A 20,306-nucleotide genomic window follows, 5' to 3' on the forward strand; every position below is an offset into this window, starting at 1 on the left:
AAGCTACGCGGAGGGAGTTTCTGGGCAGTGATTCTATAGGTCGTTTGTATTGGGCTTCTGCTACACCTGCTGGGCATGCTCGGGTTGTTGCTGATGGGAGTTTGACTTTGCGGCTCAGGAAAATATCAGATCATAAGGGCCTATCAGACAATGTTTCAATTTTCAAGCATTCTGCTTCACTTGGCATGAACACTTTTTTGGATTCGGAAGGGTCAAGAGCTTGTTTTCCATTCATGTTTAATCCAAATGATAGTATTCCTACATGCTCACCATGGGTTTCATATGAAACTGATTAAGAGTTTGAAGAGCTTATTGGTTGGTTGGGAGATAATGACCAAATGGAAAGAGAACTGAAAGAGTCTATTATCCAATGGTTAAAGCTACGATTCCATGAGACTCAACAAACTAGAAACACGGTTCAAGAAGAACGCCAAGCAGCTTTGCCAATAGTCATGAACAATGACAAATCTCCATTTTCTAATTGTCTTGTTACCAAGGCTGCATTGTTTCTGGAGAAGAAGTACGGTGCTTGTGTTGAGCATGAGACCATTAACATGTTGAAGAAGAGAGGAAAGAAAGGCAAAGGAACAAGTGAAGAAGAAGAAGAAGATCGGAAAAGAGAAGAAGAAAAATAAGCAGAAGAAGAAGATCGGGAAGGAGAAGAAGAAGAAGAGGAAGGGGAAGGAGAAGGAGAAGGAGAGAAAATGGGTATTTTAGTCTTTTTAACTAAAATTAACGGTGATTTAACTGAAAATCTAACGGGAGGGACTAATGGCATAGTTTTTAAAAATCACAGTGACTAAATTGAAGGTTTTTTAAAACAGAGGGACGAAAGGTTACATTTCACTAAACCAGAGGGACTAAATTATAGTTTACCCTTAATTAATATATGTTTATAATTAATGTTTAAGTAATATTTTTTATAATTATTATTTAATTAATATATTTTTATAATTAATATATTTTTATTTGTTTATTTATAAAATAATTAAATATTTAAATATTAAATGAAAATATAAAATATATAAATATTTTAAATGAATATATAAAATTATATGAATTTTTTGAATGAAATATATTAATAAAATTAAAGTAAAATAAATAATATAATATTAAAAAGAGAAGAATATAAATAAAATATTTTTTTGGTGTTAAATATTTTTTTTGATGTTAAATAAAATAGTGTAAAAAACGGATGTATTAGGGTTGGAGATGGCTTACTAGTTGTTGGGTAAATTTTAAATAGTGAGAATTTAAAATTAATTTATATAAATATTCAAATCACTTGTAAATCAATACTAAATTATACAAATCTGCAGCTTCTCAAATGGCAATTTTAGTTTTAATTTTAAATATAATCTCCCAAACACTTCTCTAACAGTTTTCACTATAACATACCAACCTATAGCTTCTCTCTCCAAAATCTAAAGTCTAAACTGACACCTGAAAGTCCCGTCTCTCTCTCTCTAGGATGAAGCAGACCCAACCGGAACCCACCACCACCATCGCTGCTGCTTCCCCCTCCGTCCGCCCTCACTCTCGTAGATGATGAAACTACCCATTTCTCCTTACATCGTCTTTCCCGTGGTTAGTGTTACATTTGTTGCTTTCTTTTTCTCTTTACCATTGACCATACATGCCTTGGGCTCCGGTTCCACTGTCGCCGTCACCTCCGCTTCCGTGTGTGGCATCGTGGCGGCGAAGTCCTCCCAAAGTATTATATGCTATGGAACAAGTGGCCAGGTTATAAACGTTGAACCCGCCGTATCTTTCTCTGTCATTTCCGGCGGGCAGGACTTCTTCTGTGGTCTGCGGTCCGGTGGATACGCTTTCCTGTGTTGGAACACATTGAATTCAAGTAATACTTCGAGTTTCAATAACCCAAAAAGAGTTTACTTTAACAGGACTGTTCTATTACAGAATCTCGCGGTTGGTGGGAATCATATATGCGCGATTGTAAACGACACAGCGAATGCTTCTCGCACCGGTACTGTTTCATGCTGGAGAGGAGATGGAAGAATCAGCAACCAAACTCCGGCGGATGTTGATCACTTTCAGTCAATTTCATCTGGGAATGGATTTTCTTGTGGGATTTTGATGAATAGTAGCAGGATTCGATGTTGGGGAGACAGCACAATAGCGAGGAAAATAGAATCCGAATTTGGGAATATGTCAATGGCTAGCATTGCAGCGGGTGGTTCCCATGTTTGTGGAGTGAATTCAACTGGGTTCTTAGTATGCAAAGGGGATAATAGCTTTCGTCAGTTAGATGTTCGTTTGAATTCCCCATTGGAGTACTCACAATTGGCTCTTGGGGATAATTATAGTTGTGCACTTAGAAGAAATGGATCGGTGGTTTGTTGGGGAGGAGGAGGATTATTTTCTGTCAATGAAACTGTGGGGATTTCCTTTGAGTCGATTGTTTCAGGGTCTAATTTCATCTGTGGATTGACGACAGGGAATTTTTCGATAATGTGTTGGGGACCTGGATGGCCTAATGTGAATAACTCTGGTGTTCAGATTCTTCCATTCATAGACCAAATTCTTCCAGGGCCTTGTGTGCAATCTTGTGAAGGTAGATTGTATCCGGATTCTGATAAATTGTGTTTTGGTTCAGGGAAGGTTTGCTACCCTCCAGAATTAAATGTTTCATTTGCCATCCCACCATCACCACCGTTCCTGCCTTCACCTCCACCGCCTGTGATGTTGCCTCCTCCATCATCTCCATCCAAAAAATTGAAAAATGGGTTGTTGGCCTTTGCCATTGTTGGTTCAGTAGGAGCTTTTGCAGGTATTTGCACTGTTATTTACTGTTTGTGGACTGGAGTTTGTTTTGGTAAAAAGAAAGTGCACAATTCAGTTCAACCCACAATAACTAGAGCTGGTTCAAATGGAGGCACTACATCAAACCATAGTGGTCTTATTTCGAGATCATCAACGATTAGGCGCCAGACCTCAAGGGCAATGAGGCGCCAGAGGAGTGGAACCTCGTCGAAACACGCAGATAGGGCTGAAGAATTTAGTCTAGCTGAGCTTGCTGTTGCTACAAATGATTTCTCACTAGAGAACAAGATTGGTGCAGGGAGCTTTGGGGTTGTTTATAGAGGCAAATTAGTTGATGGTCGTGAAGTGGCGATCAAGAGAGGGGAAACAGGTCAAAAGACAAAAAAGTTCCAGGAGAAAGAGAGTGCATTTGAATCTGAATTGTCATTCTTGTCAAGGCTTCACCACAAGCATCTGGTTAGGCTTGTTGGGTATTGTGAAGATGGGGATGAAAGGCTTTTAGTCTATGACTACATGAAGAATGGAGCTTTATATGACCATTTACATGACAAAAACAACATTCAAAAGAATAGCAGTGTGATCAATTCCTGGAAAATGAGGATCAAGATTGCATTAGATGCAGCTAGAGGGATTGAATATCTTCACAATTATGCAGTCCCACCAATAATTCACAGAGATATCAAGTCATCTAACATATTGCTCGACACGAATTGGACAGCCAGAGTTTCAGATTTTGGATTGTCATTGATGGGTCCTGAATCTGAAAGAGATTACAGGCCAATGAAAGCAGCAGGAACAGTTGGCTACATTGATCCAGAGTACTATGGTCTAAATGTATTAACAGCAAAGAGTGATGTGTATGGCCTTGGTGTTGTATTATTAGAACTTCTAACAGGCAAGAGAGCTATATTCAAGGATGATGAAAATGGAGCACCAACAAGTATAGTGGACTTTGCAGTGCCTAGAATTATGTCTAGTGAATTAGTTAAGGTTCTGGACCCGAGAGTTGGTCCCCCAGAGCTTAATGAAGCAGAGGCAGTGGAGCTGGTTGCATATACTGCACTTCATTGTGTGAACTTGGAAGGGAAAGATAGGCCAACTATGACTGACATTGTTGCTAATTTGGAAAGAGCTTTGTCTCTGTGTGATGGTAGCCATGGAAGCATCTCCAGTGGTACAATCTCAATTGTTTCAGAATGAAAAATTCAGCCCAGAAAAGGCTTTAAAAAATCTATATTTTTTTTCCTTCTGATTTTTTTAGATAATTTATTTGATATAATTTTGGAATTGGTGTAAAGATTAGGACCTCCCTTTCTTGTCTCTCTTTCTCTGAATTTTAGAGGAATTAGTTGTTTCATCTAACATTTTGTTGTAATGTAGGATTTTTATGAACACTGACAGCAATGAGAATGATTAAATGATTTTGGGAATGTTCTTTATGTGTTGCTTTTAGTCTTGAAGAAGTCTTTTTGCTTCCTTTATTTGCATATATGTGAACTGGCACAAATTATTATTGATTAATAGTATTTATTACTACTCAACCTTTCTTTTTTGGGTGCATTAAATAAAATTTTCTCATATAAAATTAATTTATATATAAATATGTAATTTAATGATTAGTTTATCTCCTATTTGAAATTAAAAAATTAATTTATTTTATTTTTTTCTTTATAAATTCTCATTTTGAAAAGTATATAAAAATTGTATAGCTGTTATTGTAAATGATTTATTTTAAAAAAAAATTCTTAAATATAAGCAAATTCATGAATTTTTGTACAACATACCCTATTTAAAAAATCATTAGAATTTTAATTAATTAAATATATAAATCAAAAGGTAGCTTCATAAGAACTTTCCTAAATAATAATGTTGATATTAATTTGACTTTGAAAATTCTAGGAAAGAGCAGTCAATAGAATGGGGCTACGGATTTGGTTTGAGCGTCTTAAAGTAATTGACACGTGTATGGCCAAGATTGGAAATAGTTGCATCATTTTTGACTTTTCAAGTTTTTAAGAGTATGGAATTTTAAAGCAGAAACGCATGCGTTGACAATCATGCGGTGCCTCAAAAATTAAAAGACCGCTATGCTATATAACATTAATTGCATTGGGGCTGCACTTGCTTGCCACCGTGGCAATAAAAAATGATAAAAATAACTATTTAAAAAATAATGGTTGCTAGTATTTCTTCATCCATAATATATGTTGAAATCGATTTTTATTTGAAATTAATTTAAAATTTATAAATTTTTAATTTTTAATTTTTAATTTATTCAATTCGATTTAATTTTTAAATCGAATTAATATTTCCGTTAATTCTATTTAAATCGTGATCGATTTTTATTATTCATATTTATGAATAAAAATAACTGTATTTAATATTTGTAATTTATGCATTTAGTGAAATTTAGTGACTTCTTGGAGGAAGACATGGAGGGTGGTGTCATTGGTGGTGGGCGGTGAACCACCAGCATTACCTTCGCCGCCTCCTGCCCTTTGTTCACACTTGTGTTGATGCTTGGTTTAAAAGTATGTAGGCATTTATATAGCTTTATTGTCTCTTAATAAAGACAATTCAATAAAGGGATATAATGACTCTTCATTCTTTACATAAATGACTTACAAAACCTACTTCATGCGACTTTCAAGTACAAGTTTCTTTTAGAACCACATTAAAAAATCAAATTATTATTTAATTTTTATAATATAAAAAAAATTTATTAGTTCGTTCATTCATTTTGAAAGATGTGTTAAAATATTTTTAATATTTTAAAAATTTATTAATTAATTTTTTTATTAATTTTAACCATTAAATATTATAAAAAAATTTAAAATACTCCTATAAAAATAAACTAATTAATAAATTTTTTAAAAATCTAAATAACTAACTAATTAGTTTTTCAAACACCTATCTTATTCTTTATCTTCTTTTTTAGTTATTTCACCTTTTTAGTGATAGCTTAATATTGAGATCTAAATTATTAAGGGAGATAAAAGGGTAATATAATATAATTAAAGGGTATTTTATTATAATTTAAGTAATTTAATTATTTTTTTAATTATTATAAAAAAATATTAGAGCGTATTTAATTACAGAGAAGAGAATGACCAAGTTTATTTTAAAATTTCATAATGTTAATCAATAAATTTGGAGATTAAAATATTTATTTGAATTATATAAATAAAATTAAATTGTGTAATAAATAAATAAATAAAACTTAAAAAATGTAATAAAAATTTCAAAAATGCAAAACACTTTCCTCAAATAATTCAAGGACTATTTAATCCTTTAAATACTTAAATTGAAATAATAAATTATTAAATACTTTAAATTATAAAAATCATTAAAATTTATGGCTTATTAAAAAATTAAAAACAATCCCACTTACTCTTAACTTTTATAAAATAAAAAATTGCCTCTTATCATTTTATAAAAAAATTAAACTATTTGCAAACCAGAATATATTAGCAAAATATTAATAAAAATAGAATTATTTAATTTATAAGTTGTTAAATGTTTAATAAATTATAATTTTAGTTTAATTATTTATTAAATTATTTTGTTTACTATTTATCCTCTCTTGAAAATAATACCACATGCAATGCAATGCTTAAACATCATCTCCTCTATTATTTGTTCTTTTTCTATATTTTCAACTAATTCTTAGAATCTGTGGGCTGATTATAAGATGGACTTCACACAAGAAAATCCCAAACTCTACGCCATTGACTGAAATTCAGAACCCATCTTTGTCTTGTATTAGATACCATTGAAGTTTCATCCAAGCATAAGCGAAGATTATGTTGTATATGACTGAACCGGACCGGTCAATCGGTTCTAATCAAAATTAAAATCAGATCGAAATTGGCCCATTCGAACGGGTGATTTAGTTTAATTTCAATCTGATTTTTTATTTTTAAAATAAATTATTTTATAAAATTATGCGGCTTTAAATAAATTAAATTACCAAATAATTAAATTTATAAATTGTAACAATATGATATATGAACTTCAGCCTATAATAGAAAATTTCATTAGTATCTATTGAATTTCTATTTTAAAAAAACAATTAAATATCTAATGCTCTTTCGTTCACTTGTTCCATAAAAAGATTATATGTTGTTTTAAGAAAATTAAGGAGTATCAATTAATTTTTCAATTTTATTCTTATCTCTACCAAATACAATTATAAATTCTATAATTTGCTAAAATCTATTTTATCATACCCTTCTTTCTCTCTTAATTATCTCGCTTTTTCAATGGTAGATTAAAAAATATTAATAAAATTAGAGTAACATTCTTTAAAATTAATTTTGACTAAAACTAATTATACCACCTATTATTAATTATTAAAAAAAAATTAAAGAAAAGTCCACATTGCATGATTTAGATTTAGTCAAATACAATTTAAATATTTGGCTAAAATTATGGAAAATGTTTTTATTGGTCCCTCAAACGAATAGGATCCTTTCATTTTTGTCATCAAAGCTAGAAATTTTATCCCTTTTCTTCATTTAGAAATGAGGGTCTAGAAATGGTTCTCCACAAAGTTTTTTATGTAAGAGAAAGAGATTTATTCACTAACTTAAAGGTGTTTTTCATTGAAGGTACAAAAAGGGGTAAAATTAACTCCAGGAATAATTTAGTTTCAGATTTCAAATTGAAATTGAACCAGAATCAAAAGAACTAAAATCAAACTGAAAATCCTCCGCTCTCTTTTCTCTCTCAATAATGCAGGGTCTCTCCTTTTATCTATTTTTGTTTTTAGGGTGCATCCCTTTTTTCTGCTGCCGTTTGTGTGATTTTGAGATATGAATTGAACTATTTAGTTCATCTAAAAATTAAAATAAATTAACTAACTATAAAATATAAAGACATTTTAATAATAGAGTGATTTTGAGATATGAATTGAACTAATAAATTTTCTAATAGTAATTAATTTGGGAGACTGAGTCAGCCACGCGCTTGTGGACGCAAAAGTGCATATATGAGAAGGTTGAGGGTGGACTCTGACAGATGCGTTTTCATTAGCGTTTGTTATGGCGTCCAAATCACACTGAAAAGGGCAGTCATTAACTTTCCCGGAAAAATGCTAGAGACCAAACACCACGCCCTTCTTCATTTTGTCTGGGGGCCGGCCTCAACTCCATTGTTTCTTTCTCGACTGACTAGTGCTCATCAACCTACTAGAGATTTCTTAAGATCATATCAATTCAATCAACTTCAGGTGTGCTTTATGTAATTTATACTAGCCTAACCTGACTCAATCCTACAACTAAAAATATATCTTTCATCTCGTAAATCCAATTTCTACTTTCTAGTCTCCACCCAACTCCCCCTTTTTTACCTTGAAAAAGAAAAGAAAAGAAAAGAAAAAGAAGGCACAATCTTGTGCTAAAAGCATTTAAACCATCTTTTCTAGTTCTTTCAATGATGACCACAAACACCTTCAATATTCAGAATAAGTTGACATGATTCTCAAATACATGCCTTGATCAAATATATATAAACAATCATGAATACTGGGCGACTACTCTGAAAATACCGAACAAAAGAATTCAAAAACTTTCTGCATTCTTTCATGCTCACCACATGACAGATTTGGTTGAATAACATTATTTTGATGGTAGGGGAGTAAAAGCGAAGCGGTGGGTACCTATGTATCCATGTTTAATTTACCATGTAGAACTCTGTGAAGACTCAAGTGACAACTTGAGAATGATTAGATTCGCGGGTAACTTCTTCTTAGTCTTTGTTCTTCTACTTCATTCATCCAATCAGAGAGCCACATGAGGCCCTTGTAACCAGAATATGAAGCTGCTACCAGAATCACCACAAGGATGACTAGTAGAAGAAACCACTTCATGGTGGCAACAAGTTTCTGTGCCAAAAGCACGGTTATCATTAAACGAAACAACAGGACTTGCATGAACTACTTGCTTAATATCAGCTGAATTTATTATACCTGAAATTTTGAAATCTGCTTTGTTTCTTTCGCTCGTTCACGTCGCTTTCTACGCTTTGATGTGTTCTTCTCTGTATCAGGTTCCTTTTCCTTCAATAATATCACAATGTAGTATCAGATTTCAAATCAAAAGGCCAGACAACAAGAAGGCTGTTAAAAGCATCGTTCCCTAAGCTGGCAATCAATAATAGTTACAGTTGTACTTGGGAAGCTATCAATATAACCTTCCAGTACTATGTGCTGAGCAAATTGAATCACCCATCACAAATTGAATAATTCTAGTTGAAGGGTACCTCCAAATCTTTGGATTTGCGCAAATGCAATTCCTGATCCACAACCTTTACTTTACTCTTGCAATCTGAATTACAAGGAAGAAGTCCAATTCCAAAGTGATTTTTGGATATATCTTTGGGATCACGACCTGAATTGTGATAGGCTGCTTGAACATCTTGACACGGCCACTCTTTTTTCAATGTTTGACATTGACAACGAACAGTAACCTTGTAAAGGAATAGTTGACATGAAAATGAAGTTGATAAATAACAGGCGGCAAGACGTTAATGGATTATTATGCATCAAACAGGAAAAGAACAGCAATTCATAACAATATAAGTAAACCATCTTCATAAAACTTTCATGATGAGCTTCTCGAAATCATTACCTTTTTGCTGCATTTGTCAGGTGACGGGCATTGACCAGGATGACAGATCTCTGGGCACAAATGTGTACAATTGGGCAGCTTCCTGCATTACTAACATTATGTCAATTCTGAAGATTCAAAAGTAATTCATTCTTGTAAGACATTTAAATTAAAGCTAATGCACAAATTTAATTGCAAATAAATTAATCTAAAGCATCCACTATCCAGGACCTCAGTTATTCAAACAAATTACACAGATAGGTTAAAGTTCCAGGTCCCACCTAAAAACAAAAATAAAATTAAAAATGGGTATGAACTAGAGATTCAATGTTATCACAGTTGCCAGGTAAATATAATAGAAAACAGCAAGACATAAAAAATTCAGATCACTCTATGGTAGACTGGTTGAACAATAACATCAAAATGGGACTCATATAAATAGTCTATAGCATCCAGCAGCTACCTTATAATTTTGCAGTCCACTAACTTTCGCATCATTAAGATGGAATGGAGATGAAAGAGATTATTAAACAAATGAAGAATTTCAGAGATTGGAGCCAATGCCATTGAAGAAATAAAGCAACAAAAACACATATATCATCCATTATATCATTGCTAATGCAGTCATATCAATTAGTGCTACTGCTCATGTGAACCAATAGTGTCATTATCCCAAAATAAAATCTCATGTATCATACAAGGACAAAAATAACTATGCCAATCAGAATCATATACAAGTTGTTCATGTGAGCAAAATGTGCAGGTAATCATTGATATATTACCTATGACAGGATCCACCACATGAACGGACAGACATTTGCTCCTTTTCAGACAAGCTGTTGTAGTATATGCACTCAAAAACATGGACCATAGAACCACAGTGACAAGCTCGTTTCACAAGCACTTTGCAAGGGGGGCACTCCCCAGGATGACATGAAAGAGGACAGTGATGCAGGCAAGTGGGCTTCCTCTCCTGCACGAATATTCAAAAAAAATATAAACTAACAAATTTCAACACCAAATAATGATGGTTAATGAACTATCTCAGGTAAAACAAGAAATATTTACCATGATAAATTGTTTTAGGCATACCCTAACTAGTATAAAAAAATTGAGAAAGACAATGATCATAAAAAGAAAGAATAGAACTGCATGAAAACAGCTTAATTTTTAACATTTAAGAAAAAAAACAAGTGACAAGTGAGAAAGACTATGACCATAACAAAAGAATAAAAAATAGAACTGCATGAAAACAGCTTAATGTTTAATACCTTGTCACAAGGAAGATGGCACTCCTCACAAGGCTCACCAATGCACTGAGCCAGTGATTTTTGGGATTGGCTTATCAAAGCATGACAAGTTTTTGTACAATAGTGATTGCCACAAGGCAGAGGATTCCCACACAAATTATCACAAGAAAACAGCGCTTTGCTTGAGCAGACAATCTGAACCAAGAAGCAACCAAAAGTGAAACTAAATATTGATAAAGCTTCCAATGAGAAAAACAAATAGCTAATGAATAATGACACCCACCATCCTCTCTGCTCCAAGGTGCTGGCCAATGCAAGACCTCCAAACAAGTTCTGGGCAAGGAGGGCAGGGTGATCCAGGAGTACATTCAATCTGATGATTTGGCTTCTTTTTCTTTGGTTTCAATGTGAATTCAGGATTAGGCGGTGGTCTTGGACCATGACATCTGAACCATTAAACAGAAAAAGAGTTTCACAAACAAAATGACAACTGGAGTTATTTTGCCTCCTGAAAAAAAAAAGATCACTAATTTAAAATTACTGGAAACCTCAATTTGCATGTATGGCCACATGGATATTCTTCTTCACAAAGCAACTGGCAGGAAGGGCATGCTCCATAATGACATCTGTGTGGCTGGATAAAACACAAGCAAAATTACTTAAAATCCTATTCAGAAAAACATGATAGATATCATGAAATGATAACAAGATGTCTTTGTTACGTATAGAAGAACTAGATATAAGAATAAGTAGTTGGCTTAGCTGTAAAAGTAGCGGGACCAGTTATTTTACTGATCCTTGTATATAAACACCTGGAAAAGGCCTATTCAAGGCATTGAAAATCAATAAAGTTAACTACCTTTCCCTCCTAAATTCTCTCTCCCCCTTCTCTCTCTAAATCTCTTCTCCTTTCTTCTAGAATTTTCTCCCCTTTCTGTTCAGATCTGTTAGGGATGCCTAAAAGTCTTCTTTAAATATGAGCAGCATGCATGCAGAACAGTAAAGGACTTGAAATCAGTTGAATGAACTGATAACTAAAAAGGGATGAAATCATTAAATCATTACTGTAAAACCAATAACTGAACTTCAGTGACTACATTCTGCAATGTGGATGCAGAGACATGATAAAACTTAAGAGAATGTCAAAAAAGTTTGGTACAACCCAAGTGCACTCCTAGTTTATATAATTGGGGTGTGTACTTTGAGCATGCCGGAAACCCAAAGGTCTAGGAGCAAGCTTTATAGACGTGATGTATATATTAATATGTATATTTGAAATGCTAGAGAACAGATTAACATGTACTCTGATGTATGATTTGAACAAAACAGGAACATTAGAAAAACTTCAGTTGGAAACATATATGATACATATATAGGAGACCAAGTAGGAACTACAGCTACAATAATACCTTCTTGTATGATCCGTGCCTACATAAAGGAGGTATACCACACAATTTGCGACATCTAGGAGGCTTTTGATTCATTTCAGTACCACATGGAACCTACAGAAATCCATGTCAAATAGTGATTAAATAAACTATTACCAGCCAATACGCAAACAATAGATGAAGTCCAAGGGAAAAAGCTGATTATATAAACAAATATTGCCTATTAAGTCTCTTAGGTTGGGTGTCAGCACAGTTTTACAAACACTCAAATCTGATACACTAAAATCGAAAATATGAAGGAGCTGGTTGCAGAAGAAGGTCCCATTAAGGCTTAAAGAGCTAGACCTGTATACTTCATACTGATTCAGAAAGCTGCAAATTATACTTTTAGACAATCTGATGCAATCCTGGAATTCACTTTAGCAATTACATTAATTTAAATTTTCACTGCAAAAATATGAAGTCTATTTTATTTCCATTATTTAGAAAATTCTATTAGAAAATAGTATTTATTTTATTTAGAAAGTTTGATTTATTGGTTTAGCATTCTTAACTAGTATTTGATTAGCAATTTCTTATTTTGGGATTCCTAGCAATATTATAAACGCCTATACCTTCTAGATATTTTATTACAGGGAGTTTATTATAATGCCATTGTTAACAACTATTAAATTTGAGATCTCTTTCTCCATCCTTGGCTCTCATTGAGAATTTGTTTCATCCCTGTTGTTCCCTTCAATTGGTTCTATGTCATTATCTATAGCAAGCTCGTATTTAGAAACGAACAAGAGATTCACAAGCAAACAATTACCTCAAAGTGTGTCTCACCACAAGCACATGAGATTGTAACCATTAAAGGGCAAGGAGCACATGCACCTCTACAACAACAAAATCAGCTATATCAAGATATTGCACAATTTAGAAATGAAATATTATTCATAATTCACAACTTCTCATTAGCTAAATAATAAATTGCCTCTTATGGATCCTATGAGGCTGCGACTAATCATCAGCATTCTAATTTCTAAACCCAGTGAACTCTAACTTAACCTTACATGATTAGCTAGTGCAAGCAAACATACCGATGGCATGGGGCTGGGCATTTGTGATTCTTGCATCGAAGCCTCTTACCACAAATCTGAAATTTCAAACATTTATATAAGCCGCATAACCAATAAAAAAGCACACGAAAGTAGGCTGTGTGAGACAAACCTCTCCACATGGTGGACAGTCCCCATCACAGCAGCGTCGTTTACAGGCATGACGTCCACAATCTCTCACTCTTTGACACTTTCTCTCACAGGTCAAATCTTGATAGCAAGGAACCTAATCTAAATTCAGTTAAACCTTCCCAATTGAACTTACACAAGTTTGATAAGTAACCAAAAAAAGAGGAACAAATGATAATGGTTATAAAATAACAATCAGTCCTTGACACATCGCGATTCGCGAGGGTATCTCCATTGCAATTTGCCAATGATAAACAGAATCCCACATTGTAAATTGATAAAATTTAGCAATGCAATCATTAACAAGTGCCTAAACTGGTTATTTACCTCTTTCTTCAAGCCCCCGCACCGGCATGATTTCATAACCACAAGTCTACAAGTTTCAATGCACCCTCCTCTATGACATCTTTCATGGCACCTGTGTAAACCGCAACTCAACATCTTATCACATGTACCTCCGCAAAGCGGCACAGCAACATCACAAGCCATTCCTTCATACACATTCTTCCCACATGGACAAGTCCTCTTCCCCTGAAGAGGACACTGTCCACACTCTCCTGAATGACACCCTCTTTCACACACATGCTTCCCACACCCCAACAGTCTCTCACACGGATTCTCACATTGAAATCCCCTCTCACAGCACTTTTTCTCCTCTTTCTTCCTTCCACAGTAGCATCCATATAAGCCGCGAGCCTGACACGGAGGACAATCTCCGTCGTGGCACCTCTCTTTGCACTTATGAGTCCCGCAATCCAATAATTTGCCACATAAATTGTTACATGAAAACAATTTGAATCCGCAGCGCTTAGCGTCTTCAATTTTCCCACAAAAGCACTTGGCTTTCACCAGCTTCGGGCAGGAAGCGCAAGGCCCAGGGTGGCACAGCAACAAGCAATAATGGCCGCAGCTGTTCTTCAATGGACGGTCGCACACTTCACCGCATGAATGAGGCAAAATCCAGGGGTTATCATTTGGAGGATTCTCGACCTTACCACAGAAGCAGAAGTAAGTTTTAGGAATTTGAGATTTCGTATACACTGATCTGCATTTGGGACAGTTCCAGGTGGAGGTTTCCGCCGCTTTATCAGGGGAGATGGGGAGGCGCGTGGCGGCACGGTAGGCGGATAGATCAGAGGCCTGCCGGGCCCAGGATTGGATGCAGAGGAGGTGGAAAACGTCATAACAGAGGGAAGTGCATGACCAGGTGGGATCTGAGGGTTTGATCCGCTCGAGGCAAATGAGGCATGAAAGTGCACCGGAGGAGGAAGAGTTGAGAAAAGATTGGATTTTGGAGAGGTCGTGAGGAGTTGGTGGTGAGGTGGATGATGGTGATTGGTTGGTGGTGTGCTCGAAATAGGATTTGAATATGGAGTTCGAGAAGTCCGTGTGGCAGTGGCGGTGGCCGTGGTGTGATTCTGGGTTAGATTGATCGGGATCGGAACCGGAACCGGAATCGGAATCCGAGAAATGGTGTTGGTAATTAGCAGAGGACATTTTTGGGATTTTCAGGAGTGAGGTGACTAGGCTGGGATTTTTAGGGAAGGTGGTGGAGTCACGTTCGTTGCACGTGAGATAAATATCATCATTAATTTCATTATATTTATTCAAATATTTTAAATATATAAAAATAAGAATTGTGGTTAAGAAATAAATACTATTGGCATAATTGCTTCTTTGCTTTTCCATATATTTTTTTTATTAAAAAAAACATATTTCTTTATTTTCATTAATGGCATAAAATACGAAAAATACTTTTATAAAGAATCACAATTTTTACGTTTAAAAATAAAAATTACAAGACTTGTATTATTTAATTTATTTTTATTACATATAATAAGTTAATAATTATGTTTATTTTAATAATAAAATAAATTTCATGTTACATGCGTCTTATAGTGGCTAAAACTGTAGCAGGTGAATTGCTTGAGATCTTGGATCCCAAGGTTAATCCCCCAGAGCAAAGTGAAGCAGAAGCAGTGAAGATTCTGGCAGATACTGAAGCCAACTATGAATCAGGTAGTTGCTAATTTGGAGCAGGCTTTGTCTTTGTGTGATGGTAGTTTGATGGTGAGGATTATTAGCATGGTGAAGAAGGAGATCAAGAGAAGTTGCTTTCATATATTTTAATTAGCTGGAACTGTGCTTTTACATCAATAGCTTATAGCTTCACGATGGGTAGTAGTGTGATCAACTCCTGGAAAATGAGGATCAAGATTGCATTAGATGCTGCTAGAGGAACTCAACATCTTCACAATCGCGCAGTCCCACGAATAATTCATGGAGATATTAGGCCTTCTAACATCTTGCTCGAGGAGAATTTGACAGCAAGAGTTTCTGATTTTGGATGGTCATTCATTCATTCTTCATAGAAGAAGCAGACCAGTCATGTGGCTGTATGTTATAAGGAGAAGTTGCTTATAGAATTTTACTTTTTTCGAGCTATAAGATTTCAGTTGTATGTACAATTTCGTGTTCTTTGCATAACCAAACCCATTACTGGCCATTGGCAAAGCCTCCATGTGTTGAATACTGCTCCTAACTACTGCCAGAGAGAGACCAAGCTCGCGCCTCAATGAGAGTCGAAGCTCGCTCCAAATTAGCAACAATGTCAGTTATATTCGGTCTATCTTTTCCTTGCAAAGCCACACAAGCAAGAGCAGTATCTGCTAATAGCTCCACTGCCTCTACTTCAAAAGGCCTTGGAGGATTCACCCTAGAGTCCAATAACTTAGGCAACTTTTCGGACTTCATTTTATGCTTTGCAAAATGCACTAATGATGTGCCATTGCCTTCATTGACATCCCAAAATGTAGCTGTTTTGCCTGTCAAAAGTTCTAATAACACCACACCAAGAGAATATACATCACTCTTCGTCGTTAACACAGTTAGATCATAGTACTCGGGATCAATATACCCAGGTGTCCCTACTATCTCCATTGGCATGCATTCGCTTTCGGGTTCATGACACATTAATGAAAATACAAAAGCAGAAACTCTTGATGTCCAATTCTCATCAAGCAAGATGTTAGAAGACTTGACATCTCTGTGAATTATCGGTGGGCTTGCATAGTTGTGAAGATATTCAATTCCTCTAGCAGCATCTAATGCAATCTTGATCCTCATTGTCCATGAATTGATCATACTACTGTTCTTTTCAATATTGTTTTCATCATGCAAATGTTTATATAAAGATCCATTCTTCATATACTCATGAACTAAAAGTATCTCATCCCCATCTTCACAATACCCAACAAGCCTAACCAAGTTCTTGTGATGAAGCCTTGACAATAATGTCAGTTCAGATTCAAATTCCTTCTGAAACTCCTTCCTCCATTGGCCTGTGTCCGCTTTCGCTCTCTTAATTGTCACTTGATGACCATCTGCTAATTCCCCTCTATAAACAAAAATGCGAAAGCTCAATGGACCAATCCTGTTCTCAGGTGAGAAACTATTGGTGGCAGCAGCAAGCTCAGCCAGACTAAACTCTTGTAGTCTCCTTTCAAGTGAGGTAAGCATTTTTTCCGGAGGATTTCCTGAGAATCTAGCACATAACAGACCAAAGGCAAAAGTTACAGGCCAAACATTTATATTGATAGGATTACTAGCACCTCGAGACAAAAAGCTATAAGTTATTGATGTGAAAATACATTGAAAGATGGAACAAGCTAATCCAATAATATCAGGAAATGTCCCAAAAGGCTTGGGATTGGGATATGGATAATAAAACCATGGCATTTTTCCCCTGATCCTCCAAGCAACTCTTCCTTTTCGACCTTTGTAGACAAGATCAAAAATTGAAATGAATAACATTATGAAAGACATTATCATACTAAGTAGAGCATATCTGGGCTTATGCTCAGAGGATAACTGATCAAAAACAGCTGCTGGAAGCTCTAAGATGAAATTCATGACAAGAACAAAGCGTTCCAGATTAATAACCTGTTTCAGAAGAGGATAATTTAGTGGTTAGAAGACTAAATGAATATCTTGCAACATCGTATTTATGTATTAATAACATACTTCTGACCTTCTGATTGAAGAAGCCATCTGCCACACCAGTACCCTGCAGTGGGTGATTCTCACTTTCTTCAACATCTATGCTGACGGATTCAGCCATGATCTCACAGAAGAACAAAAACCCAAAAGGGTATTAATCTTTATCTGAGACTTTTCATAAAGAACGAGCATATAATATAAACAATGAAGGCCAAAGTAGGTGTAGACTTGGGAAATGTAAGTTCTGCTTATATTATTTAAAAACTTCACAGAACAGTTCAATTCAGAGTTCCAAGGATCAACCTAACCATCAATACAAAATTGATAGGATGATCCAACTGATAGAAAATAGGCTTCCATTGACATTAGTAAAGTTAAAATAAGTTGAAATCTGCTTCTAATCCAAGTAGAAATGGTATGCATTCCATGCATTAAAATTGAAAATGAAATTGAAATGCTATAGCTAGAAAAATTATAACTCTAGTATAAAAGTGAAGTACAATAAATTGAAACCTTTCCTGATCAACATGGACAGTCAAGTGAATGGCCAGTTTGATGATCTTGTCACCATCTATTTGAGAGAATGAAAGAGCAAGACAGGAGAGAAATGTTAAGGATCAAAATACCTTCAAAATGTGGACTTTACTTTAGATCGAGGATACTGTTCCTTTACATAATCACACAAATCATAGCATATAATTTGTGTGTGATTCTTTGAACATGGCAATGGAAGTTTCTTCAAGTATTTTGGGAGCTTGCAACTGTTTCCTTTGAATTTTACATAGATAATTTAATAAAATAATACTTGTATTTTCTAACTCTACATTGTGTTGACCCAGGTGTGAATGCTAATCCTGTTGACTAATCTACTTTTTGTTAAAAGCACGGCTTGTTCAACCATCTTTCAATTCTCCTTTTATAACTAAAGTGTGAGATAAAAATTAATTCTGGTTTTGAGTTTTGATTCTTCTGGGTGGAGAGACTATGGCTCAATCTCTTCACATAGATGTTAAACAAGATGATGACAGCGCAAGTGAGAAGGCAGATCGCTTCGATCAGAAGGTTAAGGTTAAAGACTGGAATTAAAACACCATGTTTTAATCAGATGATCTTGCAAGATTTTGACATTGATTTTTTATGTTCTGCAACAGGTGGAAAGGATCTTCCTCATCGTCAACTTCATCTTAGAGCTTCCATCTGCTGCTTTTGATCAGTTATCCTCAGTGCATAAGCCCCAGTACGCACTACTTAGCATGTTAATTTCTTTCACAGTCTTGATCATTTCCATTGTTGATCTTCTTCTTAAGGGTCGAAAAGAAAGAGTTACTTGGATGAGGAGAGGGTTGATGCCTTGGTTTTATTACCCATATCCAAATTCCAAGCCTTTTGGGACATTTCCTGACATTATTGGATTAGCTTGTGCTTTTTTTCAATGCATTTTTGCAGCAATATCATATGCTTTTTTATTCAAGCATGCTGATAGTTCCATCAAATTGTCGGTTTGGCCTATAATCTTTGCCTTGGGTTTATTATTTTCGAGAATTTCTGGAGATACTGCACAAAAAGGGCCAAAACCACTTGTAAGGAGACTGAACAGAGCCGAGGAATTTACTCTGGCTCAGCTCGCTGCAGCAACCAACGATTTCTCACTGCAGAACAAGATTGGCGAAGGGAATTCTTATGTTGTTTTTATAGGGAAACTGCCAGATGGTAGTGAAGTAGCTGTCAAGAGACGGGACACAGGTTATGAGTTTCAGGAGGAAGACACTTTTTTTGAAAGTGAAATAACATTCTTGTCAAGGCTTCATCATAAGCATTTGATTAGACTTGTTGGATACTGTGAAGAAGAGAAAGAGATGATTTTAGTTTATGAGTATTTAAAGAATGGATCTCTACATGACCATTTACATCAGAGAAATAGTGCAAAAATAAATTCATGGAAAATGAGGTTCAAGATTGCATTGGATGCTGCTAGAGGAATTGAGTATCTTCACAATTATGCAGTCCCACCAATAATTCATAGAAATATCAACTCTTCTAACATCTTGCTTGACGCGAACTGGGCAGCAAGAGTTTGTGATTTTGGAATGTCAGTGTTGGATCCTGAATCTGTAAGTAATTACAAACCAAAGAAGGCAGAAGGGACAGTTGGATACATAGATCCTGAGTTCTACAGTACAAATGTATTAACTGCAAAAAGTGATGTTTACAGTCTTGGTGTAATATTGCTAGAACTTTTGACAGGCAAGACAGCTATGTTCAAGGATGAAGACAATGGAGGTGCAATAACTAACATAGCGGATTTTGCAGTACCTAAAATCTTGGCCAATGAATTGGCCAAGGTGTTGGACCAGAGAATCAGCCGACCAGAGTTTGATAAAGAAGCAGAAGCAGTGGAGTTGGTGGCATATACTGCACTCCATTGTGTAAATTTACAAGGGAATAACAGGCCAAATATAACTAACATTGTTGCCAATTTGGAGCAAGCTTCATCTCTGTGTGACGATCATACAAAGGATCATAGACACAGGGCAGGTACAGAACAGTTGCATGGTGGGTCAGAGGAGATAGAGCCAAACTCCAATGTATAATAACGTATATATATATATATGGATTATTATAATTTATTTTATTTTATTTTATTTTAAAAAAACCGCTTACACCGTATTCGTCATATTACATATGTAATATGACGATAAGTGTATCTAAATAAATATAAAAAATTTTAAATTCTACTCTCTCTCGATTCTATTTAAAAAAAAAAATCAAATTCTACTCTCTTATTCCATTTCAAAAAAAAAAAAAAAACCCGCTTATACTATAAAATATTTTAACATACTTTCTAATTTGCAAACAAAAATCAAAATATATGAGTACCATATTTATCATTTTTGTGTCTTACTATATATTTTTTGTTTTCCGTTTTCCTTTGTGCATTTTTCTTTCTATCTTTATTCTATTAATGCTGTTTAATAGCCTTATACGCGGTGCATTTACTCATTTCAGAAATTTTGGATCAACCCAATAATTATAATAACTAGGCCGTTC

The 20,306-nt window shown here is 34.9% G+C and overlaps 4 protein-coding genes across 6 annotated transcripts; 2 read left to right on the forward strand and 2 right to left on the reverse strand.

The window, feature by feature from the left end:
* The first annotated feature begins 1,368 nt into the window (after positions 1–1,368).
* Positions 1,369–4,223, forward strand: LOC110624026 (putative serine/threonine-protein kinase-like protein CCR3). Of its 2 annotated transcripts, XM_021769078.2 has the most exons (2): positions 1,369–1,587; positions 1,921–4,223. In XM_021769078.2, exons 1-2 carry the CDS (start codon positions 1,546–1,548, stop codon positions 3,982–3,984), a joined length of 2,106 nt encoding a protein of 701 aa, XP_021624770.1. In that variant the 5' UTR covers positions 1,369–1,545; the 3' UTR covers positions 3,985–4,223. The 2 variants fall into 2 exon arrangements, with proteins under 2 accessions (XP_021624770.1, XP_021624769.1); XM_021769077.2 differs by having other exon boundaries at positions 1,369–4,223.
* A 3,935-nt stretch (positions 4,224–8,158) lies between these two features.
* On the reverse strand, positions 8,159–14,802 carry LOC110624025 (NF-X1-type zinc finger protein NFXL2). The gene is made up of 13 exons (XM_021769076.2): positions 13,587–14,802; positions 13,243–13,356; positions 13,113–13,168; positions 12,842–12,908; positions 12,052–12,144; positions 11,191–11,276; positions 10,926–11,088; positions 10,664–10,837; positions 10,175–10,365; positions 9,414–9,495; positions 9,046–9,252; positions 8,753–8,842; positions 8,159–8,668 (listed from the first exon to the last, which is right to left on the reverse strand). Exons 1-13 carry the CDS (start codon positions 14,754–14,756, stop codon positions 8,510–8,512), a joined length of 2,652 nt encoding a protein of 883 aa, XP_021624768.1. The 5' UTR covers positions 14,757–14,802; the 3' UTR covers positions 8,159–8,509.
* A 365-nt stretch (positions 14,803–15,167) lies between these two features.
* On the reverse strand, positions 15,168–18,002 carry LOC110624030 (putative serine/threonine-protein kinase-like protein CCR3). The gene is made up of 2 exons (XM_021769082.2): positions 17,290–18,002; positions 15,168–17,201 (listed from the first exon to the last, which is right to left on the reverse strand). The coding sequence occupies exons 1-2, from the start codon at positions 17,377–17,379 to the stop codon at positions 15,798–15,800; spliced, it is 1,494 nt and encodes a 497-aa protein (XP_021624774.1). The 5' UTR covers positions 17,380–18,002; the 3' UTR covers positions 15,168–15,797.
* Positions 18,003–18,186: 184 nt separating this feature from the next.
* Positions 18,187–19,915, forward strand: LOC110624028 (putative serine/threonine-protein kinase-like protein CCR3). 2 transcript variants are annotated; one of them, XM_021769080.2, is made up of 2 exons: positions 18,187–18,326; positions 18,410–19,915. In XM_021769080.2, the coding sequence occupies exons 1-2, from the start codon at positions 18,243–18,245 to the stop codon at positions 19,847–19,849; spliced, it is 1,524 nt and encodes a 507-aa protein (XP_021624772.1). In that variant the 5' UTR covers positions 18,187–18,242; the 3' UTR covers positions 19,850–19,915. The 2 variants fall into 2 exon arrangements, with proteins under 2 accessions (XP_021624772.1, XP_021624773.1); XM_021769081.2 differs by having other exon boundaries at positions 18,187–18,320.
* Positions 19,916–20,306: the final 391 nt, after the last annotated feature.

The sequence above is a fragment of the Manihot esculenta genome, chromosome 10 (genome assembly GCF_001659605.2).
Source record: "Manihot esculenta cultivar AM560-2 chromosome 10, M.esculenta_v8, whole genome shotgun sequence".
Classification (NCBI taxonomy): Eukaryota; Viridiplantae; Streptophyta; class Magnoliopsida; order Malpighiales; family Euphorbiaceae; genus Manihot; species Manihot esculenta.

Excerpts from the sequence above, each read along its gene's own strand:
- LOC110624025 (XM_021769076.2), bottom strand. The coding sequence starts at position 14,756 with ATGTCCTCTGCTAATTACCAACACCATTTCTCGGATTCCGATTCCGGT. Across the intron at positions 10,366-10,663 it reads GCCATCTTCCTTGTGACAAG|GAGAGGAAGCCCACTTGCCT; the intron begins GTATTAAACATT and ends ATATTCGTGCAG. Across the intron at positions 8,669-8,752 it reads AGCAGATTTCAAAATTTCAG|AAACTTGTTGCCACCATGAA; the intron begins GTATAATAAATT and ends CTTTTGGCACAG.
- LOC110624026 (XM_021769077.2), top strand. The coding sequence starts at position 1,546 with ATGATGAAACTACCCATTTCTCCTTACATCGTCTTTCCCGTGGTTAGT.
- LOC110624030 (XM_021769082.2), bottom strand. The coding sequence starts at position 17,379 with ATGGCTGAATCCGTCAGCATAGATGTTGAAGAAAGTGAGAATCACCCA. Across the intron at positions 17,202-17,289 it reads ATGGCTTCTTCAATCAGAAG|GTTATTAATCTGGAACGCTT; the intron begins GTCAGAAGTATG and ends CTTCTGAAACAG.
- LOC110624028 (XM_021769080.2), top strand. The coding sequence starts at position 18,243 with ATGGCTCAATCTCTTCACATAGATGTTAAACAAGATGATGACAGCGCA. Across the intron at positions 18,327-18,409 it reads GCTTCGATCAGAAGGTTAAG|GTGGAAAGGATCTTCCTCAT; the intron begins GTTAAAGACTGG and ends GTTCTGCAACAG.